Source organism: Hyperolius riggenbachi, chromosome 10 (genome assembly GCF_040937935.1).
Source record: "Hyperolius riggenbachi isolate aHypRig1 chromosome 10, aHypRig1.pri, whole genome shotgun sequence".
In the NCBI taxonomy this organism is placed as follows: domain Eukaryota; kingdom Metazoa; phylum Chordata; class Amphibia; order Anura; family Hyperoliidae; genus Hyperolius; species Hyperolius riggenbachi.
In genome coordinates this window covers 286778709-286805025 of record NC_090655.1, presented here as the reverse complement: position 1 = coordinate 286805025, position 26317 = coordinate 286778709, and the positions used below count along the sequence as shown (strand labels likewise).

General features: G+C 48.9%; 1 protein-coding gene across 1 annotated transcript; it reads right to left on the bottom strand.

Moving 5' to 3' along the window:
• Positions 1–23719: 23719 nt before the first annotated feature.
• Positions 23720–26116, bottom strand: LOC137535551 (zinc finger protein 84-like). Its single transcript, XM_068257381.1, has one exon. The coding sequence runs from the start codon at positions 26058–26060 to the stop codon at positions 24678–24680; it is 1383 nt and encodes a 460-aa protein (XP_068113482.1). The 5' UTR covers positions 26061–26116; the 3' UTR covers positions 23720–24677.
• Positions 26117–26317: the final 201 nt, after the last annotated feature.

The following is a 26317-nucleotide window of genomic DNA, read 5'->3' as shown; positions in this document are numbered from 1 at the left end:
TATGGCAAACACTGTACTGATACACTGTCACTCTGTAAATGGCAATTCCTTAATCTTTATAATTTCCCCATGAACTGCTGCCAGTTCTGTTCTTTGTGCTACACTTGGTAGGAGCTGGAAAAAAAATATATCTGACCAATCAGTGGACGAGAAAAATGCACAAACAGCCCCAGCCCAGCATTGACCTCTTTGTCAAGCTCTGGCCCTGTCCACGACAAAAAACTGAAAAAACGTTTCTGCTCTGCAGCCGCGGCGACAGACACCTGGATTGGTCAACTCCCTTTTTCTTCCAACTACGGTACCCCTGATGCACCGTCCGTTACGGTGCTCCACTTAAAGGAATAATCCCATAAGTACCCCAGTACAGATACTTCCCTGATCTGCTCTTGCAAATCACTTCCTGGGAAATATCTGACTGCGATGTGTTTCCCTGCCCCTTGCTGGAAAACCACTTTCTTGGTTCCCGTATTCTGGCATTCCTTTCCCTGGGCTCAGACTCTGGGGAAAATACTCCGGGATCCGAAATATTCATTAGAGTGCCTCATTATCTCTACCATCCCTTCCTCTCAGCTGCTATGCCCGGTGCCGTGAGCACAGCCTGACGTGATGTGGATCCCACAGCCCCTCCTCCCCCCTTCCATGATGGGTGGGGGCGGGCCTTTCCATATGTCTCCATTTTGAGTCCTGGAATGCCAGCCAAGATGGCTGCTATGCAATCTCCCATAGCAACCTCTCAATCCTATACACATTAGGGAAGAAGAAAAAAAAGAAAAAAAAATAAGCAGAACAAACATTTTATGCCTAGCTACACATAGCATAATTACATATTGCAGAAAATCAGCATTCCGCTACATACACTTTTGGATACCTGCGTGGAAAACTTAGAAAGACCCCATCCCAGCTGTAATCCTAACTGCTTCATACATTAGAATCACCCAGTGACGTGCAAATCTCTCCACAAACACAGCTATCAGCTTATCTCAGACATGACTCAGAACTACTAGAGCGTGCTGTGTCCTCTTCTCACACAAAAACCATTGCTGTATAACTCTAAACAACACCTTCTTCTGAAACTAACATCAGTCGCAGCTGGCCCAACCTGTCTCAACATGCTACAAATACTAGAAAAGAGGGGGGCGCTGTACTGCTCCATACAACTAATACAGCCAGATGAAACTTACGCTCTTCGGACAGCATAAACGTAACATAACAAATAGCACTGAACTATGTAGAGATTACAGAAAAATAATATATAGCACTAAACTGGAACCAACTTTCTTTTCTTTAGGCTATCTCTCCCCCATCTACTACCTGTAGGCCGCAGGCCCCCCTTTCTCCGCTACCGGGGACCTAAACCCAGCTGGCATCCCTCCCAGCACAGTACTGCCCAGAGAAAAAAAAAAAAAACGACCGTGAGAAAACAGACAGAAAATTTACAACATACGAAAAATGTCATTCTCCCCCTTCCACGTCTGTCTTCACTGACTGCAGCAAACTTTCGCTGATAAAAAAAAGAAAAGAAAAAAAAAACACAGCCTCCGAGAGAAACCGAAAGAAAGACAGAGATGAAAAAAAAACAGTCTACAGCTGTCAAGCGAAAAAACATGCCTGCGTACGGACAAACACATGTACGCCACACTGGATCCCCCCTCCCCTCCAGAATGCGCGAGAGGGGGAGAGGAGTTCGCAGCCAGAACATAATAAATAATAAACACAATATACAGACAGAAACTGTAAACTCACTGCGCTGAACTCACACTGGAGTCCGCAGCCCACAAAAAAACACATTATAACACCAAATAAACAAAACATCATACTCGCCTGGTCAGCGGACGTTCTATTCGCCTGCCAGTTCGATTAGCCGTAGCAACTTTCCCACGAAACCTCTGGACGCACCTGGAGCTCCTAAGTCTCGCTCAGTGGATCGGCCTCCCCCGCGGCAGTTGCTCGCCGGCCTGGGAGCGCTCTCGCAACTTGCGATCCTGTTTAGGCCCTTAACTGCATGTGCACCTGCAGCATAACTTCAAAGTCCAAGAGTTTTGCCGCTGATTACCTCGAGCTGCAACCTGTGTGCTGGCTCATGCAGCCTCCCGCACACCACTTATCTTTCCGATAAGCCTGCCCGCGTCTTCTCCGCTTGTTTCGCTGTGGAATTTCTCGATAGACTGAATACCATCTATGGCCCGGCCCTTCTCTGCCTTTTCTGCTAGACAGCGCTGGGTTTAACAGCACCACTGTTAGAAACTGTACATTTCACCTTTATTCTGGCACCAGCAACTCATTAGTAAGAGCTGCAAATCACAGCAAACAATATAGAACTTCTTTAGATGGCTTCCAAGTTCCAAAGTGTTTATTCAGATACAGATATACAGATACAGTTCGTTATATCTTAGCAAAGCAGATTTTAAGTCCGTTGCATTACAGCTTCTTGATTAACATTCCTCCTGAATGGTAATCAGGTTATCTCCTTTCTATACTAAGTTACATCTAACCTAAGTATATACAGCATACGTTATATCAGATGACATAAATAAAGGAAAGTAGTTAGGGTTCCAGTCAGTAGATAGAGAGCGTGAAAGTAAGAGCCCTCCGTTGGCTCATCATGAACCTAAATACTGACCAGGAAAGAGTTAACTGTGTCATCATCTGAACCATCCCCCTAAACCTATCATTGGTTCAGATCCCTTGTGATGTCATGATACACACCTACTTGATTAATATTCTATGACCCCCTTGGTCTAGTTGCAAAGAATTTGATATTGATTAAACATGGCTGTGTTTACTGTTCTTGTGGTTTACATGTTGAGGTCAGTGAGACCTGTGGCCTTGTCCATAGGACAGCTTCTTGGTATGTCCTAGTTCTGCTGACTGTCAGAACTGTAGATTTTCTCTCTAAGAGAACATCTCTTTAAAGGGCAAGTCTGCACCCCAAGCCTTTTTGACTAACTCCAAATCACTGAGGCCTACTTAAATTATAACAGTTACGATAAAAAATGTCAGTTAAAAAATAGGAGACACACACAGTGATATTTGAGAAGTGAAATGAAGTTTATTGGATTTACAGAAAGTGTGCAATAATTGTTTAAACAAAATTAGACAGGTGCATACATTTGGGCACCACAAAAAAGAAATGAAATCAATATTTAGTAGATCCTCCTTTTGCAGAAATTACAGCCTCTTAACGCTTCCTGTTGGTTCCAATGAGAGTCTGGATTCTGGTTGAAGGTATTTTGGACCATTCCTCTTTACAAAACATCTCTAGTTCATTCAGGTTGGATGGCTTCCGAGCATGGACAGCTCTCTTTAACTCACACCACAGATTTTCAGTTATATTCAGGTCTGGGGACTGAGATGGCCATTCCAGAACATTGTACTTGTTCCTCTGCATGAATGCCTTACTGGATTTTGAGCAGTGTTTAGGGTCGTTGTCTTGCTGAAAGATCCAGCCCCAGTGCAGCTTCAGCTTTGTCACTGATTCCTGGACATTGGTCTCCAGAATCTGCTGATACTGAGTGGAATCCATGCATCCCTCAACTTTGACAAGATTCCCAGTCCCTGCACTGGCCACACAGCCCCACAGCATGATGGAACCACCATCATATTTTACTGTAGGTAAAAGGTGTTTTTTTTTTTGGAATGCTGTGTGGTTTTTCCTCCATGCATAACGCCCCTTGTTATGCCCAAATAACTCAATTTTAGTTTCAGCAGTCCACAGCACCTTATGCCAAAATGAAGCTGGCGTGCCAAATGTGCTTTAGCATACCTCAAGCGGCTCTGTTTGTGCTGTGGGTGGAGTAAAGGCTTCCTCTGCATCACTCTCGCATACAGCATCTCCTTGTGTAAAGTGCGCCAAATGGTTGAACAATGCACAGTGTCTCCATCTGCTGCAAGATGATGTTGTAGGTCTTTGGTGCTGGTCTGTGGGTTGACTCTGACTGTTCTCACCATTCGTCGCTTCTGTCTATCCAAGATTTTTCTTGGTCTGCCACTTCGAGCCTTAACTTGAACTGAGCCTGTGGTCTTCTATTTCCTCAATATGTTCCTAACTGTGGAAACAGACAGCTGAAATCTCTGAGACATCTTTCTGTATCCTTCCCCTGTACCTTGATGGTGAACAATCTTTGTATTCAGGTCATTTGAGTTGAGTTGTTTTGAGACCCCCATGTTGCTACAGTTCAGAAAAAATTAAAACAGGAGGGAAACTTACAATTGACCCCCTTAAATACTCTTTCTTATAACTGGATTCCCCTGTGTATGTAGGTCAGGGGTCACTGAGCTTACCAAGCCAATTTGAGGTCCAATAATTAGTTCTAAAGGTTTTTGGAATCAATAAAATGACAACAGTACTCAAATTTATGCACCTACCTAATTTTATTTAAACAATTATTGCACACTTTCTGTAAATGCAATAAACTTCATTTCACTTCTCAAATATCACTGTGTGTCTCCTATATGATATATTTAACTGATATTTTTTTTCGTAACAACCAACGATTTATACAGGAAAATCATGACAATTAACAAGGTTGCCCAAACATTCGCATCCCACTGTAGATAGCTAGTATAGTTTTCCCCAGTATCGATATAGGTGTCTCCAGTGTAGGTAGCTAGTATAGTTCCCTCAGTATAGGTACAGGTGCCTGCCAGTATAGATAGCTAGTATAGTTGCCCCAGTATAGGTATAGGTGCCTCCAGTGTAGGCAGCTAGTATATACAGTTCCCCCAGTATAGGTATAGGTGCCTCCAGTGTAGGTAGCTAGTATATACAGTTCCCCCAGTATAGGTATAGGTGCCTCCAGTGTAGGTAGCTAGTATATACAGTTCCCCCAGTATACGTATAGGTGCCTCCAGTGTAGGTAGCTAGTATAGTTGCCCCTATTATAGGTGCCTCCAGTGTAGGTAGCTAGTATAGTTGCCCCTATTATAGGTGCCTCCAGTGTATGTAGCGAGTATAGTAGCCCCCAGTATAGGTGCCTCCAGTGTAGGCAGCTAGTATATACAGTTCCCCCAGTATAGGTATAGGTGCCTTCAGTGTAGGCAGCTAGTATATACAGTTCCCCCAGTATAGGTATAGGTGTCTACAGTGTAGGTAGCTAGTATATACATTTCCCCCAGTATAGGTACAGGTGCCGCCAGTGTAGGTAGCTAGTATATACAGTTCCCCCAGTATAGGTATAGGTGCCTCCAGTGTAGGTAGCTAGTATATACAGTTCCCCCAGTATAGTTATAGGTGCCTCCAGTGTAGGTAGCTAGTATAGCTGCCCCTATTATAGGTGCCTCCAGTGTAGGTAGCTAGTATAGTTGCCCCTATTATAGGTGCCTCCAGTGTATGTAGTGAGTATAGTAGCCCCCAGTATAGGTGCCTCCAGTGTAGGTAGCTAGAATAGTTGCCCCTAGTATAGGTATAGGTGCCTCCAGTGTAGGTAGCTAGTATATATAGATCCCCCAGTATAGGTATAGGTGCCTCCAGTGTAGGTAGCTAGTATATATAGTTCCCCTAGTATAGGTGCCTCCAGTGTAGGTAGCTAGTATAGTTCCCCCCAGTATAGGTACAGGTGCCTGCCAGTATACATAGCTAGTATAGTTCCCCCAGTATCGATATAGGTGTCTCCAGTGTAGATGGCTAGTATAGTTCCCCCAGTATAGGTGCCTCCAGTGTAGGATGCTAGTATAGTTCCCCCAGTATAGGTATAGGTGCCCCCAGTGTAGGTAGCTAGTATAGTTCCCCCAGTATAGGTATAGGTGCCTCCAGTGTAGGTTGCTAGTATAGTTCCCCTAGTATAGGTACAGGTGCCTGCCAGTATAGATAGCTAGTATAGTTCCCCCAGTATTAATATAGGTGTCTCCAGTGTAGATAGCTAGTATAGTTCCCCCAGTATAGGTGTCTACAGTGTAGGTAGCTAGTATAGTTCCCCCAGTATAGGTATAGGTGTCTACACCCCCAGTATAAGTATAGGTGTCTAAAGTGTAGGTTTGCTAGTATAGTTCTCCCAGTATAGGTACAGGTGCCTGCCAGTATAGATAGCTAGTATAGTCCCCCCAGTATCGATATAGGTGTCTCCAGTGTATATAGCTAGTATAGTTCCCCCAGTATAGGTATAGGTGCCTCCAGTGTAGGTAGCTATTATAGTTGCCCATATTTTAGGTTCCTCCAGTGCTGGTAGCCAGTATTGTTGCCCCCAGGATAGGTTAGCAAGGTAGGTGCCTCCAGTATTGGTAGCCCGTATAGTTGTCCCCAGTATAGGTATAGGTTGCTCCAGTGTAGGTAGCTAGTATAGTTCCCCCAGTATAGGTACAGGTGCCTGCCAGTATAGATAGCTAGTATAGTTCCCCCAGTATAGGTGCCTCCAGTGTAGGTAACTAGCATAGTTGCCCCAGTATAGATGCCTCCATTGTAGGTAGTTAGTATAGTTGCCCCCAGTATAGATGCCTCCATTGTAGGTAGTTAGTATAGTTCCCCCAGTATAGGTACAGGTGCCTCCAGTGTAGGTATAGGTGCCTGCCAGTATCGATAGCTAGTATCGTTCCCCCAGTATAGGTGCCTCCAGTGTAGGTATAGGTGTAACAAGTGTAGATAGCTAATATAGTTCCCCCAGTATAGGTGCCACAAGTGTAGGTAGCTAGTATAGTTCCCCCAGTATAGGTGCCTCCAGTGTAGGTATAGGTGCCTGCCAGTATCGATAGCTAGTATCGTTCCCCCAGTATAGGTGCCTCCAGTGTAGGTATAGGTGTAACAAGTGTAGATAGCTAATATAGTTCCCCCAGTATAGGTATAGGTGCCTCCAGTGTAGGGAGCTAGTATAGTTCCCCCAGTATAGGTACAGGTGCCTCCAGTGTAGGTATAGGTGCCTGCCAGTATCGATAGCTAGTATCGTTCCCCCAGTATAGGTGCCTCCAGTGTAGGTATAGGTGTAACAAGTGTAGATAGCTAATATAGTTCCTCCAGTATAGGTATAGGTGCCACAAGTGTAGGTAGCTAGTATAGTTCCCCCAGTAAAGGTATAGGTGCCTCCAGTATAGATAGCTAGTATAGTTTCCCCAGTATAGGTACAGGTGCCTCCAGTGTAGGGAGCTAGTATAGTTCGCCCAGTACAGGTATAGGTGCCAGCCAGTATAGATCGCTAGTATAGTTCCCCCAGTATAGGTATAGGTGCCACAAGTATAGGTAGCTAGTATAGTTCCCCCAGTATAGGTATAGGAGCCTCCAGTATAGATAGCTAGTATAGTTCCCCAGTATAGGTATAGGTGCCAGCCAGTATAGATCGCTAGTATAGTTCCCCCAGTATAGGTATAGGAGCCTCCAGTATAGGTATAGGTGCCTCCAGTGTAGGGAGCTAGTATAGTTCCCCCAGTACAGGTACAGGTGCCAGCCAGTATAGATCGCTAGTATAGTTCCCCCAGTATAGGTATAGGTGCCACAAGTATAGGTAGCTAGTATAGTTCCCCCAGTATAGGTATAGGTGCCACAAGTATAGATAGCTAGTATAGTTCCCCAGTATAGGTATAGGAGCCTCCAGTATAGATAGCTAGTATAGTTCCCCAGTATAGGTATAGGTGCCTCCAGCAGGGATGGTCGTAGTCAGCCAACTTCGCTACGCTGGAACTACGCGTAGTTTTACGCAATTACGCTTCGCCAACCTACGGCTTCAAAATCAAATATTTGTTTCGTATGCATTTCGTAGGCTACGCGGTAAAATACGCAATTACGCGTAGTGCGTAGCGTAGTATATGCGGACTCTTATGCCATTATGCATAAAAATGTACGCATGAATTCCTCTTCAAATGCTTGTACTAGTAACTCTTCTATGCGTACATTCCCCTTTCCAATGCGTAATTTTGTATGCATACAATCGTACGCGGAAAAATAGACACGAACAACGCATTCGTAGTTTACTTCGCAATACACATGAGAACTACGTGTAGGGGCGTAAACTACGCGTAACGGTACTTCGCTACGCGTAAAATCGTAAGCGTAGTTTTGAGACTTCGTCTACGAACTAAGATGCGTAGATGCGAACTACGATGCGTAAATTCGCACTGGCGTAGTTTCTGCTCATCCCTGGCCTCCAGTATAGATAGCTAGTATAGTTCTGCCAGTACATGTATAGTTGCCCCCAGTATAGGAATAGGTGCCTCCAGTGTAGGAAGCTAGTAGAGTTCCCCCACTATAACTGCCCCCAGTATAGGTAGCTAGTATAGTTTCCCCCCGTATAGCTGTCCTCAGTGTAGGAAGCTAGCATAGTTGCCCCAGTATAGGTGCCTCCAGTGTAGGTATAGGTGTAACAAGTATAGGTAGCGAGTATAGTTCCCCCAGTATAGGTATAGGTGCCTCCAGTGCAGCGGCTGGGGAGAGTGTGCAGAACTAACTCTCCTTCCTCCAGCCAGCCCACGGGGCATCCATCTTGTTCCTCCAAAGCTCTGTCACTTTTATAACAGTGCCCCCTGTGGTGACGTGGCTACGTCTTCACAGGATGTGCTGTTACCAATGTGATGACGCCTGGGAGGAAGTAGATTGCAGCTGCGTGTGGCAGAAGGTAGGCGAGCCCCCTCTCCCTGTCAATGCAGCTGTTCTCCCCCTCCTGCCGATGTGGGCATTCTCCCCCCAGCAATTCACACGCTCTCTCCCCGCCCCCTAAAACGGTATTGTGCATGGTATGATTACCATGCACAATCAAACTGCGGTATACTGCCATACAGGTATACCGCGGCAACTCTAAACACAAATATATAGTCTTCTTGGAGACAGAAATAAGGCCTTTCTCCTGGAGGTATAAATACTGCATTCATCCTGTTTGCGTTTCAGTTACATTGTTGTGAAACAGGACTAGAGATGGGCCGAACCTCCGATTTTAGGTACGCGAACCTTCCGCGAAGGTTCGGTTCGCGGAAAAGTTCGCGAACCGCAATAGACTTTAATGGGGATGCGAACTTTGAAAAATAGAAAAAATTATGCTTAACCACAAGAAAATTTATGCGTGCTCTACACCAAGCTTAACCCTTACAAGTCTGACTGTGCAAATCTGGCTAAAATGGCTTATCATGAGGCATACTCATGCAAAAATGCAATTGCTTTCGCATGCCAAACTTTGCAGGGTCAAAAACTAATACCACGAAGCGGTTGCCCTGCGGGAATTAGTTCATGCTACAATTAGCACTATCCAGGAGCGCCACGGGGAGGCTTCCCAATGCCCCCATACAACCGGGGGGGCTGCAGGGCCCCAGGCTCTCTCACTGCCTAGGGACCACAGCGACACCCCGGAGGGGGAGGCTGGGTAGTGCAGACGACACCCCCAAGCGTGGCCATTGCCGGGGAGGGCCATCCGCACCCACCTCCCAAAAATTTAAAAACAGGCACTTACCTTAACGTCCATTGCGCTCTGCTACTGCGCATCGACTCGGGGCACTGCATAGGAAAGGAGTGACGCATGGGTCACCCCGAGCTGTGGGGCTCAGGGCTGGCTCACACACATCATTCCAGAAGGGGGGGGGGAGGACAGGCACAGACGGCCCACTCCCGGGCTCACACCACCTAGAGCAAGCCATCCACCACCTGCCTCTAAAGGTCAGAAATGCAAAATGCTTAACCACAAGAAAATGTATGCGTGCTCTACACCAAGCTTAACCCTTACAAGTCTGGCTGTGCAAATCTGGCTAAAATGGCTTATCATGAGGCATACTCATGCAAAAATGCAATTGCTTTCGCATGCCAAACTTTGCAGGGTCAAAAACTAATACCGCGAAGCGGTTGCCCTGCGGGAATTAGTTCATGGCGCTCCTGGATAGTGCTATATAGCATGAACTGATTCCCGCAGGGCAACCGCTTCGCGGTATTAGTTTTTGACCCTGCAAAGTTTGGCATGCGAAAGCAATTGCATTTTTGCATGAGTATGCCTCATGATAAGCCATTTTAGCCAGATTTGCACAGCCAGACTTGTAAGGGTTAAGCTTGGTGTAGAGCACGCATACATTTTCTTGTGGTTAAGCATAGAAAAAATTATGCTGGCCACAAAAGTGATGGAAAAGATTTTTTCAAGGGGTCTAACACCTGGAGGGGGGCATGGCGGAGTGGGATACATGGCCAAAGTCCCGGGGAAAAATCTGGATGTGACGCAAAGCAGCGTTTTAAGGGCAGAAATCACATTGAATACTAAATTGCAGGCCTAAAGTGCTTTCAAACATCTTGCTTGTGTATACATCAATCAGGGAGTGTAATTAGAGTTCTGCTTCACACTGACACACCAAACTCACTGTGCAACGCACCGCAAACAGCTGTTTGCGTAGTGACGGCCGTGCTGGACTGGTGCGCACCGTGGCCAGAGTGTAGGCCGTGGCGGTTTTTAAGCCCATATGGTCGCCGAGCTGTGGTAGCTCAATGATAGAACAACAGTGACTGTCCAGCTGATCAAATTTGGTCTGACCACAATGAAGCAACAACCTTATTATCTTTTGTGTCCCACCCCCACCCGAGACACTCAAATAGTCGGCGGTCATTGCTTCATTGTGATACGCAAGCCCCTTCACCGCGGCAAGGTAATGATCACGAAGGGGGATGGGCACATGTACATGCCTTTTGTTTTTTTGTTGCAGCCGCCCGCAGTGCAGCCAGAAAAATTAGGCAGGCATGTACACACACCAGAAAAATTAGTGTAGCGGCCACTGCTAGCAGCGGCCTTAAAAATTCAGGAATCCGCCTAGAGTCCTGGACCCTGGTGGTGGTGGCGGAGAAGGCAGTTAAACGGCCTGCAGGCAGAGATGCTGTGTGTGGGGACTGACTTAGTCTTCGGTCATGCAGTAGCCCTTCGTGATCCATTCCTCATTCATTTTGATAAAGGTCAGGTACTGAACACTGTCGTGACTTAGGCGACTTCTCTTCTCAGTGACAATGCCTCCAGCTGCACTGAAGGTCCTTTCTGACAGGACGCTTGCGGCAGGGCAAGAGAGAAGTTGTATGGCAAATTGGGACAGCTCTGGCCACAGGTCAATGCTGCGCAACCAGTAGTCCAAGGGTTGATCGTCGCTGCTCGCAGTGTCTACATCCACACTCAAGGCCAGGTAGTCGGCTACCTGCCGGTTCAGGCGTTGGTGGAGGGTGGATCCGGAAGGACTATGGCGAAGAGTTGGACTAAAGAATGTCCGCATGTCCGACATCACCCTGAGATCGCTGGAGCGTCCTGTCCTTGCCTGCATGGACTTGGAAGGAGGAGGGTTACTGCCAGTGGTACCTTGATTGCGTTGTACAGCCACATCACCCTTAAACGCATTGTAAAGCATCATCGACATCTTGTTCTGCAAGTGCTGCATTCTTTCTGCCTTGTGTTGAATTGGTAACAGGTCCGCCACTTTGTGCCTGTACCGAGGGTCTAGTAGCGTAGCCACTAGTGTTGGGCGAACACCTGGATGTTCGGGTTCGGGCCGAACAGGCCGAACATGGGCCAGATGTTCGGCATGTTCGGCCCGAACGCCGAACTCAATGGAAGTCAATGGGACCCCCGAACATGGGGGCCCTATGGGGTCGCAGGCATAAGGGGGGAGCATGCCCCGGTCGCGGGGGGGGGTCGGAAATTCCCCCCACCCCCTCCGCTAGCGCTCCCCCCTCTGCCCGCTTCCCCATAAAAAAAGTTATAGTACCTGGTGCCTGGTGGCTGGCAGTGGAGTGAGGAGGAGGAGGAGTCCGAGTAGCAGAGTGGCGTTGAGGCCGGGCAGCGGGCGGTTCAGCGCTAGTACCCTTGTGGTACTTCCGCCCTTTCTCTGACCTTACGTCCTCTGCATACGAGGGTACGCATCACGCGTACCCTCGTATGCGTCATCACGCAGAGGACGTGAGGTCAGAGAAAGGGCGGAAGTACCACAAGGTACTAGCGCTGAACCGCCCGAACCGCCCGCTGCCCGGCCTCAACGCCACTCTGCTACTCGGACTCCTCCTCCTCCTCACTCCACTGCCAGCCACCAGGCACCAGGTACTATAACTTTTTTTATGGGGAAGCGGGCAGAGGGGGGAGCGCTAGCGGAGGGGGTGGGGGGAATTTCCGACCCCCCCCCCCGCGACCGGGGCATGCTCCCCCCTTATGCCTGCGACCCCATAGGGGGGCAGTATTCGGCCGAACAGGGCCCTGTTCGGCCGAACAGGGGCCCTGTTCGGCCATGTTCGGCCATGCATTGAACAGTTCGGGCGAACCCCGAACAGTTTGGTCGAACACCACCAGGTGTTCGGCCGAACTCGAACATCACCCGAACAGGGTGATGTTCTGCAGAACCCGAACAGTGGCGAACACTGTTCGCCCAACACTAGTAGCCACCCAGTACAGGTCATTCGCCTTGAGTTTTTTGATACGGGGGTCCCTCAACAGGCTGGACAACATGAAAGAGGCCATCTGCACAAAGCTGGATGCAGACATACTCTCCATCTCCTCTTGCTCTTCCTCAGTGATGGGACGCAACGCCTCTTCCTCCCCCCAGCCACGAACAATACCACGGGAACGTGGAGCAGCAGAAGCCCCCTGTGACGGCTGCTGTGGTTGTTCTTCTTCCGCCGCCTCTTCCTCCTCCACAGAAACACCTTCCTCATCATCAGAGTCTGACTCCTCTCCTTCCCCACACAACTCCTCTCCTTCCTCCTCCTCCCCCCTCTGTGCTGCCGCAGGTGTTGTGGAAACATCGGGTTCGGATGTAAATCGCTCCCACGACTCCTGCTGCTGTAACTGTTCTCGTTCACACTCCTCCACAGCTGTATCCACCACTCTATGCACGGCACGCTACAGGAAGTAGGCGTAAGGGATCAAGTTGCTGATGGTGCCCTCAGCGCGACTCACCAGTTTGGTCACCTCCTCAAAGGGCTCTATGACCCTGCATGCATTTCGCATCAGTGTCCAGTTGTTGGGCCACAACATCCCCATCCTCCCAGATTGTGTCCTTGTACTGTAATGATACAGGTACTGGGTAACGGCTTTCTCCTGGTCTAGCAGGCGAGAGAACATCAGCAGGGTGGAATTCCAGCGAGTCGGGCTATCGCAAATCAGGCGTCTCACCGGCATGTTGTTTCTACGCTGAATGTCTGCAAAGCGTGCCATGGCCGTGTAAGTGCGCCTGAAATGCCCACACAACTTCCTGGCCTGCTTCAGGACGTCCTCTAAGCCTGGGTACTTGGACACAGATCTTTGCACAACCAGATTCAGCACATGTGCCATGCAAGGTACGTGTGTCAGCTTTCCCAAATTCAACGCGGAAATGAGATTGCTGCCGTTGTCACACACCACGTTGCCGATCTCAAGCTTGTGCGGGGTCAGCCATTGCTCCACCTGTTTGTTAAGAGCAGCCAGGAGAGCTGCTCCAGCGTGACTCTCCGCTTTGAGGCAAGACATGTCTAACACTGCGTGACACCGTCGTACCTGTCATGCAGCATAGGCCCTGGGGCGCGGGGGCTGTGTAGCTGGAGAGGAGATCACGGCACCAGCCAAGGAGGAGGAGGAGGATGACGACAGCGAAGAGGTAGTAGCAGGCGTAGAGGAGGTGGCTGGAGGCCTGCCTGCAAGCCGTGGAGGTGTGACAAGTCGGTCCGCTGCGCAGCCACGTACTCCCTGCTTGCTGCCATCGGTCACCAGGTTGACCCAATGGGCTGTGTACGTAATGTAGCGGCCCTGCCCGTGCTTGGCAGACCAGGCATCCGTGGTCAGGTGGACCCTTGACCCAACGCTCTTCGCAATAGATGACACCACTTGACTCTCTCAACTGCACGGTGCAGTTTGGGTATGGCCTTTCGTGAAAAATAAGTGCAGCCTGGTATCTTCCACTGCGGTGTCCCAATGGCCACAAATTTGCGGAAAGCCTCTGACTCCACCAGCTTGTATGGTAATAGCTGGCAAGCTAATAGTTCCGCCACGCCAGCTGTCAGACGCCGGGCAAGAGGGTGACTGGCAGACATTTGCTTCTTACTCTCAAATACTTCCTTTACGGACATCTGGGTACTGCTGTGGGCAGAGGAGAAGGAACCGCTCAAGGGAAGAGGCGGTGTGGAGGAGGGTGGCTGTGAAGGTGCAAGGGAGAAAGTGGATAAAGACGATGCACCTGAAGGAGTAAGAGGAGGAGGGTGGCTTGTCTTTTGGGGGGTGCTGCTTTTCCTCAGGTGTTCTTGCCATAGCTGTTTGTGCCTTTTCTCCAGGTGCCTTCGTAAGGCACTTGTCCCTACGTGAGTGTTGGCCTTTCCACGGCTCAATTTTTGCTGGCAGAGAAAACAGATGGCTTTGCTCCGATCTGAGACACACATGTTAAAAAATTTCCAAACTGCTGAGCCCCCCTGCGGTGATGGCGCTATGGTGGCATTAGCAGCTGACGTTGAAGGGCATGTTGGCTGGCTGTCCATAGCTGGTGATACATGGCGCCGGACACTGCCCCCAGCTGTTTCTGAGGACGAGCTCCCTCTGCTTCTATCATGGAGTCGTCTCCTCCTACTCCTCTCTGACTCCCCCTCTGAACTGTCCCCCTGGTCATCTCCTCTACTGGGAACATACGTGGCATCCGTATAATCGGCATCATAATCCTCCTGGCCAGCTTCGCTTTCCTCAGGCACCTCCTCAACTGCACCAACTTCAGGTGGTTCATCATCCCCCTCCTCACACGTTACGACCGTACTATCGCCACCTAACTCAGACGTATGAGGTGGTGTACCTGCACCTTCTTCTTGTTGTTGCAGTAGTGGCTGGGAATCGGTGATTTCACCACCACCAAATAACTCCTGCGAAGTGTCAAATGCAGCGGATGTGGTGCTTGTACTAGCGCTGGTGGCTGTGGGAGATGAGGTGTTCTGTGTTAAATACTCAAGCACGTCCTCACAATTTTTGGAAGTGATGATACGTGCCTTCTTCTGTGCACTGTATTTTGGGCCAGGTCCGCACAAAATCACAGCAACACCACCTCGCACAGACCTGCCGGTGCCTGGTGGCCTTCCTCTGGGTCTGCCTCTACCTCTTCCTGGTTTGTCCATTTTGTCCATCTCGGGGGGGGGGGGGGGATGCTAGGTATATGCAGTGAGCTGGGTTCACTCAACACAACAGGTAGTTATATGCAGTGAGGTGGGTTCACTGAACACAAAGGTAGTTATATGCAGTGAGGTGGGTTCACTGAACAGTAAAGGTAGTTAGATGCAGTGAGGTGGGTTCACTGAACACAACAGGTAGTTAGATGCAGTGAGGTGGGAACACTCAACAGTAAAGGTAGTTATATGCAGTGAGGTGGGTTCACTCAACAGAACAGCTAGGTATATGCAGTGAGGTGGGTTCACTCAACAGTAAAGGTAGTTATATGCAGTGAGGCGGGTTCACTCAACACAACAGCTAGGTATATGCAGTGAGGTGGGTTCACTGAACACAACAGGTAGTTAGATGCAGTGAGCTGGGTTCACTGAACACAACAGGTAGTTAGATGCAGTGAGGTGGGTTCACTCAACAGAACAGCTAGGTATATGCAGTGAGGTGGGTTCACTCAACACAACAGGTAGTTAGATGCAGTGAGCTGGGTTCACTCAACACAACAGGTAGTTAGATGCAGTGAGCTGGGTTCACTCAACACAAAGCTAGGTATATGCAGTGATGAGGTGGGTTAAGTAAACACAACAGGTACTGGGTATATGCAGTACTGGGTAGTACAATGTGCAGCTCCCTGTCACACACACAGGTAGTCACTGAATGTACTGGGCTGCTGGCAGTGGCACACACACTATGAATTAGCAAGGCTGTGCATGCAACAAAAGTGTCAGTTTGACACACAGAAAAAAAAAGTACAGGATTAGCTCTGAAAAGAGCTGTGGAGGGGTGCTATAAAAGCAATAATAATCAGCCAGGAGCAAGCTAAGCAGCCAAGAACCTAACTAATCTGTCCCTAGGAGAACAAGTCTACAGCAACTGTCCCTAGTTTGTCTCTAGCAGGCACAAGAGTGAGTGTAATGGCCGGCGAGCCTGCCTTATATAAGGGGGGGTGGGGCTCCAGGGCTTAGTGTAGCCTGAATGGCTACCATGTGCCTGCTGACTGTGATGCAGAGGGTCAAAGTTGACCCTCATAGTGCATTATGGGGTGAATCGAACTTCCGCAAAAGTTCACCTGGTCCAGGCGAATCACCAAAGTTCGCCTGGAACCGTTCGGCCCATCTCTAAACAGGACTGTTTCAATTACAGCACCCAATACTTTTTTACATAAATTAATATATTACAAACACAATCATTACACACAAAAGTGCAAACTTGCAGGCTTACAAAATGTAAAGTCTTGGCAGCATAGAGGTAGAGACATTGGTGCAATCAGGGCCGTTTCTAGCCTTTTCTCACCCCGGGCAATACCCCCCCCCCCCCAGAAAAACAAACAAACAAAAACATGACACTAGAGAAGACATCCCATATGATATAACCATGTGCCATATACTACATGCTGCCACCATGCACCTCATATATAACAGCAGGTATAATGCCGCCCACACTACAAGTCCCGACATCCTGTCCCCACAGAGCAATTTCAGGTATCATGTCCTCCACATTACAGGATCAGATTGTCAGGCCATGCGGTCTCCATTTCAGAATACTTTTCCACGAACATTATGGGATATGTAAATGTGACCCCGCCTGTTAGGATAGCTGTGGCCTGGAGGGGGTATATCATGGTAGCAGCACACACATTTATCCTCTGCACATCCATGATGTCCCCTCCCACCACATCATGGGGGGAAATGCTGCCTTATGATGTGTGTGGGCTGTCATGGCCACGCCCATTTCTCACTGCAGCGCTCTCACTTCCTTTCCCTACAAGATCCCACAATGCACTTAGCATGCCAACCCCTTGAGAGAAATGGTCTCCTATGCTTTGTTCTTTGTGTAGATATTGTGATAGTCCTCTGTTGTAGCGTCCCACACATTAGGCCGAGCTTGGAGAAAGCACAGATCATGTTATCCTATGGACATTGCCAGACAGGTGTTACACTGTTTCTTTTTCCCCTCATGTCATAGCTTGCACTGTGTTGTGCACTTTATGCATCATGTTACATCTGTCAGTGTAATCACCAGTGCTGTATTTAGTACCAGTGTCCATATTTGATGTATATCATTGTCTGCATCATTATTTATCCCGTGTTTGTTATCCCACTATGTACAGTGCCACGGAATATGTTGGTGCTTTATAAAGCAATACGAATCGCATGCTGTATGCGGGAAAAAGCAGCAAAGCCGACGCTTAGGCTGGGATCACATTTGGGGACACACGTGTGTTTTGCTGCAATGTGGAATGGTATGCAGAATGCATGGAACGCATGTAATGCTTTTCTATGGACATTTGGGACCATGTGGGGTACAATGGTATTTTCCCTCCACATTTGGAAAACCTCACACTTCTGTTGCTTTTTTCTCACACCGCATGCAATTTCTATTGCTGCTGTCAGCTGGCTGACGTGTGCAGAAGACTATATGGATATTCCGCAGACTCCAATGTGATGTCAGCTGACTGCATGCAAAAGGTCTGTAGAAAACCACGGTGACTCCAGTGTGATCCCTGCTGCACTGTAACAAAATGTGTGTGACATGGAGCAGCATGTTCTCCAGTGTGATCCCTGCCGCACTGTAACCATGTGTGTGAAATGGAGCAGCGTGTTCTCCAGTGTGATCCCTGCAGCACTGTAACACTGTGTGTGACATGGAGCAGCATGTTCTCCAGTGTGATCCCTGCTGCACTGTAACAATGTGTGTGAAATGGAGCAGCATGTTCTCCAGTGTGATCCCTGCCGCACTGTAACCATGTGTGTGAAATGGAGCAGCGTGTTCTCCAGTGTGATCCCTCTCGCACTGTAACCATGTGTGTGAAATGGAGCAGCCTGTTCTCCAGTGTGATCCCTCCCGCACTGTAACCATGTGTGTGAAATGGAGCAGCGTGTTCTCCAGTGTGATCCCTGCCGCACTGTAACAATGTGTGTGAAATGGAGCAGCATGTTCTCCAGTGTGATCCCTGCCACACTGTAACAATGTGTGTGAAATGGAGCAGCTGTTCTCCAGTGTGATCCCTGCCGCACTGTAACAATGTGTGTGAAATGGTTCCAGCAGGCGCTAGAAGTTCAGCCGCCTGGTCTACACTGTCTCCGGTCCTGTGTATGTCGCTCGCACTAAACCAGGAAGTAGCGAGCGGCATACAGCGGAGAGGAGACAGCGGAGACCAGGCGGCTGAACCTCTAGCGCCTGCTGGAACTGCCGGAGCCTCCCTATATCTGCCGCTCTTTCACCGCGCATACTGTGAGGGGGGCCCCCCGAGGTGAGGGAAGATAGGAGTTGGGCCCCCCACCCCCACCAGGCTAACTAGCAGTCCACCCTCCCTCCCACCAGGCTACCTAGCTACCCACCCACCAGGCTACCTAGCTACCCACCCACCAGGCTACCTACCCTCCCTCCCACCAGGCTACCTAGCTACCTACCCTCCCTCCCACCAGGCTACCTAGCTACCCACCCACCAGGCTACCTAGCTACCCAGCCTCCCGCCCACCCGGCTATCCACCTTCCCTCCCACCAGGCTACATAACTACCCACCCACAAGGCCTATCCTAGCTATCCACCCTCCCTCCCACCAGGCTACCTACCCTCCCTCCCACCAGGCTACCTAACTACCCACCCACCAGGCTACCTACCCTCCCTCCCACCAGGCTACCTAACTACCCACCCACCAGGCTACCTAGCTACCCACCCTCCCACCCACCAGGCTACCCACCCGGCTATCCACCCTCCCTCCCACCAGGCTGCCTAACTACCCACCCACCAGGCCTACCTAGCTACCCACCCTCCCACCCACCAGGCTACCTAACCCTCCCTCCCACCAGGCTACCTAACCCTCCCTCCCACCAGGCTACCTAACTACCCTCCCTCCCTCCCTTCAGGCTACCTAACTACCCACCCTCCCTCCCTCCCTTCAGGCTACCTAACTACCGACCCTCCCTCCCTTCAGGCTACCTAGCTACCCACCCTCCCTCCCTTCAGGCTACCTTGCTACCCACCCTCCCTCCCTTCAGGCTACCTAGCTACCCACCCTCCCTCCCTTCAGGCTACCTAGCTAATCAACTTTCCCTCCCACCAGGCTACCTAGCTACCCACCCTCCCTCCCACCAGGCTACCTAGCTACCCACCCTCCCTCCCACCACGCTACCTAGCTACCCACCCTCCCTCCCACCACGCTACCTAGCTACCCACCCTCCCTCCCACCACGCTACCTAGCTACCCACCCTCCCTCCCACCACGCTACCTAGCTACCCACCCTCCCTCCCACCAGGCTACCTAGCTACCCACCCTCCCTCCCACCAGGCAACCTACCCTCCCTCCCATCAGGCTACCTAGCTACCCACCCTGCCTCCCACCAGGCTACCTAGCTACCCTCCCTCCCACCCACCAGGCTACCTACCCTCCCTCCCACCCACCCACCAGGCTACCTACCCTCCCTCCCACCAGGCTACCTACCCTCCCTCCCACCAGGCTACCTAACTACCCACCCTCCCTCCCACCAGGCTACCTAACTACCTAGCTACCCACCCTCCCTCCCTCCCACCAGGCTACCTAGCTACCCACCCTCCCTCCCACCAGGCTACCTAGCTACCCACCCTCCCGCCCACCAGGCTACCTAGCTACCCACCCGCCCACCCATCAGGCTACCTAGCTACCCACCCTCAAGCCCATCAGGCTACCTAGCTACCCACCCTCCCGCCCATCAGGCTACCTAGCTACCCTCCCTCCCACCAGGCTACCTAACTACCCACCCTCCCTCCCACCAGTTTACCTAGCTACCCACCCTACCTCCCACCAGGCTACCTAGCTACCCACCCACCCACCCTCCCTCCCACCAGGCTACCTAGCTGCCCACCAGGCTACCTAGCCACCTACCCTCCCTCCCACCAGGCTACCTAGCGACCTACCCTCCCTCCCACCAGGCTACCTAGCTACCTAATAGCCCACCCTCCCTCCCACCAGGCTACCTAGCTACCTAATAGCCCACCCTCCCTCCCACCAGGCCACCTAGCGACCTACCCTCCCTCCCACCAGGCTACTTAGCTACCTAGCTACCTAATAGCCCACCCTCCCTCCCACCAGGCTACCTAAAGCAGCCCACCAGGCTCCCACAAGGCTACCTAAGTGTCCAGGCGCAGACAGACCGGAGGCCATTGATCCGGACCGATCAAGCAAGCACCATGGTCAGGCAGTATCAGTAAGCACTGACATCTTCTGCAGCACTTTACAGAGTACATAGTCATGTCACTGACTGTCCTCAGAGGAGCTCACAATCTAATCCCTACCATAGGCATATGCCCATCATAGTCTAGGGCCAGCTTTGTTACTGGGTAATATATAATATCCTTAGCTTGATCAGCTACGTTCTACTGACTGTGCAGGCGGCCTGTGGATCTCAGCGCTGGATCCGGTCAGTGCAGGACGGGGAATACTCTGTAGGACCCAGAGGCTTCCCCTCCGGAGGTGAGGTGTGGGGTACAGGGGCACAGTCACATCTCACAGCTTCCTATTAAAGTGTGCCTGGACTCTTACACAGTAAAACAGTATGTGGCTTGCACCAATGGTGGACCAAGAGAGGATTACGACGTGCTCTAGACTCCAGGCACCTGTACACCTCAGATGTCTCCTTCAACAGTATTCCAGTGAGTCAGCACCATCTTCAGTATAAAAAGCTCTTTTATTGTATCAAAAGATCATAAAAACATGATGCACCAGCAATCAGCGACAGCTCCGCTGTTTCGGGCTATCTGCCCTTTCTCAAGCCGTTTAGCAAGTCATCCATTTCTATATACCATACTACAGCTCCTTAAATAGTGAGCAAAGAGACCAGGTGACCAGTGTGTGCCCAATCCGGCGCATGAGGCCTCCGGCGGACCTGATGGAAAACCTCAGGTGTAGTATGTAAATGTGTCCTATCTACGCCCCCATAGCGTCATCGAGGAGCCACCACCCCCTCCTCACCTTAGATATACCTCTCACCGCCGTCAGCGCCGTGGAAGAGCGGGCGCGGCCATTCCCTCCGTCCACTTCCTTACACCAAATCACGTGTATCAACAGCATGACGCTCAGCGCTTTGTCCAATCACTGCAGCGCCTGCTCGTCTCCTGGCAACTAGACGCTCTGTTTACGAGAGGGGAATGTAAAACCCCGCTATGTCCACACAGAGCTCCAGTATGCCATATTATATAAACAATAAAGGAAGGAACAGTGAGACCTGTCCACACTCACCCACCACATAGCCGACGGGCGGCAGATCGGGGGAAGGGGTATTCCAGAAGTCTCACTTGCCGGATGCACACTCACCAGTCACCCAAGAAACTAAGGCGTGGACATGTTCTCTTTTCTTGTTGTTGTTTTTTAAGGGGTAGTAAGAGCAGATTGTCGATTTCATAAAATCAATATTATATGTACATGTGGGTAAAAGGGAATATCCCTGCTGAAGATTGTATGAATGGATTTTGTATAAATTTTGTATAAATGGAATGATATAAATAAAGATATTTAAAAAAAAAAAAAAAAAAAAACAGCAGCTCTCTGCAGTTGGATTGTGGACAGTCATGGCTAAGACAAAGGAGCTCAGTGAGGACCTGCGGCTGCGCATTGTGGCTGCTCACAAGTCAGGACAGAGCTACAAGGCCATTTCTATATGTTTTAAAGTTTCAGTGGCTACAGTGCAAAATATTATTAAAAAATAAAAGATGTTCTGCACTATGGAAAATCTCAGAGGGTGTGGTCGGAAGCCAAAAGTGACACCTGTGCTGGCCAGAAGGATAGTGAGAGAGGTGATAAAGAATCCAAGGATCACCACCAAGGCCATCCTGGTGTATCTGGGCTCTGCTGGTGGAAATGTCTCAAGGCAGACAATCCAACGGACACTGCATACTGCTGGGTTCCACTGATGCAGAACAAGAAGGACGCCACTTTATTATTATTAGTATTTTTTATTTATATAGCGCCAACATCTTCCGTAGCGCTGTACATAGTACAAACAAATAATGGGGAACAAATATACATAAGAGATACAAGACACTGTACAGTCATGACAATGAATAGTAGAAATACAAATACATACAGTTGATGTGTAGTTGGTACATGTGGATATGTTAAAATGAAAGCAATATGAGAAACACTAGGAGGAGGTCCCTGCCCTTGCGAGCTTATAATCTAGAGGATAAGGCACACAAAAGCTCGCTAGGCTTTGCAAATGCTCATCTGGACAAAGAGGACGACTTCTGGTCTTCTGTGTTATGTCAGATGAAACAAAAATGGAATTGTTTGGTGACAATGATGTTTCCTTCATTTGGGGTAAAAAAGGAGAAGCGTTCAACCCAAAGAACACCATCCCCACTGCCAAACATGGTGGTGGGAACCTAATGCTTTGGGGGTGTTTTTCAGTAAATGGACCAGGGAACCTAATCACAGTAAACGGCACCATGAAAAAAAGAGAAATACATGAGGATTCTCAATGACAACATCAGGCAGTCTGCAGAGAAACTTGGCCTTGGGCACCAGTGGGCATTTCAGCATGACAATGACACAAAACACACAGCAAAAGAGGTGAATAAATGGTTAGCAGACAACAACATTAAGGTTTTGGAGTGGCCCAGCTAGAGTCCTGCCTTGAATCCAATTGAGACTCTGTGGAGGGAGCTAAAGATCAGGGTGATGGCAAGAAGACCCTCCAACCTGAAAGACTTGGAGCTCATTGCTAAAGATGAATTGGCAAATATACCTGTGGAGACATGCAAAAAGCTGGTCTGCAATTATAGGAAGCGTTTGATTGCTGTAATAGCCAGTAAAGGATTTTCTACTGATTATTGAGAAGGGTATGAATCATTTTGGACTGGACACTTTTTGCTCAAATGTAAATAAAAGCTGAGAAATGTATTTCCCACAATAATGCCTCTTGTACATCGTCTTATTATCTTTTGGGAGACACCTATGTCATTTCCCCTCAAAAAATTACTTGCTGGTTAAATAAAAGTAATTTTAAGTCAAAATTTGCCAGGGGTATGAATAATTATGGGCAGGGGTGTGTGTGTGTGTGTGTGTGTGTGTGTGTGTGTGTGTGTGTGTGTGTGTGTGTGTGTGTGTGTGTGTGTGTGTGTGTGTGTGTGTCTGTGTGTGTGTGTGTGTGTGTCTGTGTGTGTGTGTGTGTGTGTGTGTGTGTGTGTGTGTGTGTGTGTGTGTGTGTGTGTGTGTCATATATTTCAGATTCATTACACACAACTGAAGTAGTTCAAGCCTTTTATTGTTTTAATATTGATGATTTTGGCATACAGCTCATGAAAACCCAAAATTCCAATCTAAAAAAATTAGCATATTTCAACCGACCAATAAAAGAAAAGTGTTTTTAAAACAAAAAAAGTCAACCTTCAAATAATTATGTTCAGTTATGCACTCAATACTTGGTCAGGAATCCTTTTGCAGAAATGACTGCTTCAATGCGGCGTGGCATGGAGGCAATCAGCCTGTGGCACTGCTCAGGTGTTATGGAGGCCCAGGATGCTTCGATAGCGGCCTTAAGCTCATCCAGAGTGTTGGGTCTTGCGTCTCTCAACTTTCTCTTCACAATATCCCACAGATTCTCTATGGGGATCAGGTCTGGAGAGTTGGCAGGCCAATTGAGCACAGTAATACCATGGTCAGTAAACCATTTACCAGTGGTTTTGGCACTGTGAGCAGGTGCCAGGTCGTGCTGAAAAATGAAATCTTCATCTCCATAAAGCTTTTCAGCAGCTGGAAGCATGAAGTGCTCCAAAATCTCCTGATAGCTAGCTGCATTGACCCTGCCCTTGATAAAACACAGTGGACTAACATCAGCAGCTGACATGGCACCCCAGACCATCACTGACTGTGGGTACTTGACACTGGACTTCAGGCATTTTGGCATTTCCCTCTCCCCAGTCTTCCTCCAGACTCTGGCACCTTGATATCCGAATGACATGTAAAAGTTGCTTTCATCCGAAAAAAGTACTTTGGACCACTGAGCAACAGTCCAGTGCTGCTTCTCTGTAACCCAGCTCAGGCGCTTCTGCCGCTGTTTCTGGTTCAAAAGTGGCTTGACCTGGGGAATGTGGCACCTGTAGCCCATTTCCTGCACACGCCTGTACATGGTGGCTCTGGATGTTTCTACTCCAGACTCAGTCCACTGCTTCCACAGGTCCCCCAAGGGCTGGAATCGGCCCTTCTCCACAATCTTCCTCAGGGTCCGCTCACCTCTTTTCGTTGTGCAGCGTTTTCTGCCACACTTTTTCCTTCCCACAGACTTCCCACTGAGGTGCCTTGATACAGCACTCTGGGAACAGCCTATTCATTCAGAAATTTCTTTCTGTGTCTTACCCTCTTGCTTGAGGGTGTCACTGACTGTCGTCGCACAATATATGGTAGCAGAGCGTACAACCAGCCAATGCCACAACCTAGAAAATGCCTGTCGTACGCTAGGGACCAACGCCTACAAACGCCTGGAATAGCAAGCAACTGCTGGAGGAGTCGAAGGAGTTTGATATAGACAGCCAAAGAGCAGCAACAATCTAATGCACTGACCAGCATGAGAGTCCTCGGGAATCAGTGTAAAAATGCTGCCATGTAAAAAGAAACACAAACATTAGAAAAGAACACTTATGGCCAAAACATTTCCCACAATCAGTACACACATCGGGCTTCTCATCAGTGTGACATCTCATGTCTCATAAGGCTTCGTTTCTCTCCAAAACATTTCCCACACTCAGCACATGAATAGAGCTTCTCACCAGTGTGATATCTCTCATGTTTGACAAGGGTTCTTTTATGTCCAAAACATTTCCCACACTCAGCACATGAATAGGGCTTCTCACCAGTGTGATATCTCTCATGATTGACAAGGGTTCTTTTATGTCCAAAACATTTCCCACACTCAGCACATGAATAGGGCTTCTCACCAGTGTGACATCTCTCATGTTTGACAAGGTTTCCTTTCTCTCCAAAACATTTCCCACACTCAGCACATGAATAGAGCTTCTCACCAGTGTGACATCTCTCATGTCTGACAAGGCTTCCGTTATTTCCAAAACATTTCCCACACTCAGCACATGAATAGGGCTTCTCACCAGTGTGAGATCTCTCGTGTTTGACAAGGCTTATTTTATGTGCAAACCATTTCCCACACTCAGCACATGAATAGGGCTTTTCACCAGTGTGAGTTCTCTCATGTGTAACAAGGTGTCCTTTCTGTCCAAAACATTTCCCACACTCAGCACATGAATAGGGCTTCTCACCAGTGTGAGATCTCTCATGTTTGACAAGGCTTCCTTTCTCTCCAAAACATTTCCCACACTCAGCACATGAATAGGGCTTCACACCAGTGTGAGATCTCTCATGTATGACAAGGTCTGATTTCTGCCCAAAACATTTCCCACACTCAGCACATGAATAGGGCTTCACACCAGTGTGAGATCTCTCATGTTTGACAAGGTCTGACTTCTGGCCAAAACATTTCCCACACTCAGCACATGAATAGGGCTTCACACCAGTGTGAGAGCTCTCATGTTTGACAAGGTGTGATTTCTGTCCAAAACATTTCCCACACTCAGAACATGAAAAGGGCTTCTCACCAGTGTGAGATCTCTCATGTTTGACAAGGTGTGATTTCTGTCCAAAACATTTCCCACACTCAGCACATGAAAAGGGCTTCTCACCAGTGTGAGATCTCTCATGTTTGACAAGTTTTCCTTTATGTCCAAAACATTTCCCACACTCGGCACACGAATAGGGCTTCTCGCCAGTGTGAATTCTCTCATGACTGACAAGGTTTGATTTCTGTACAAAACATTTCCCACACTCAGAACATTTATATGGCTTCTCACAAGTGTGACATATCTCGTGACTGACAAGCTGTGATTTCCATACAAAACATTTCCCACACGTGGAACAGGAGTGAGACCCTCCAGCAGGGGGAGAGCTGTGCTGGGTATGAGGCCCCTCAGAGTTAGACAGGTGAGGGGAGTCTGGGGGAATATTTGGGGTCACCAGGATATCTGCAGGAGACTCTTGTCCAATGTCATCATCATCCATTGTACAGTCTGTGGATACAGAGAGACGAGTCTCTGAGAGGTTCCTGATGCCGGGACTCCGCGCTGCAAATAGAGAAACATCATCACTTCCTGTTAGAGAATTCTGAGGGGAGGAGCAATTATCATTAGGGGCGGTCAGTGAGCTGCTGAGAATTCCAAGTTGATGCAAAGATGATGCAGATTGGAAATGGGCCAGATGCAGCATCTGCATAACTCTGCATATAATTATAATATAATTTGCACCATCTCAGAGTTATG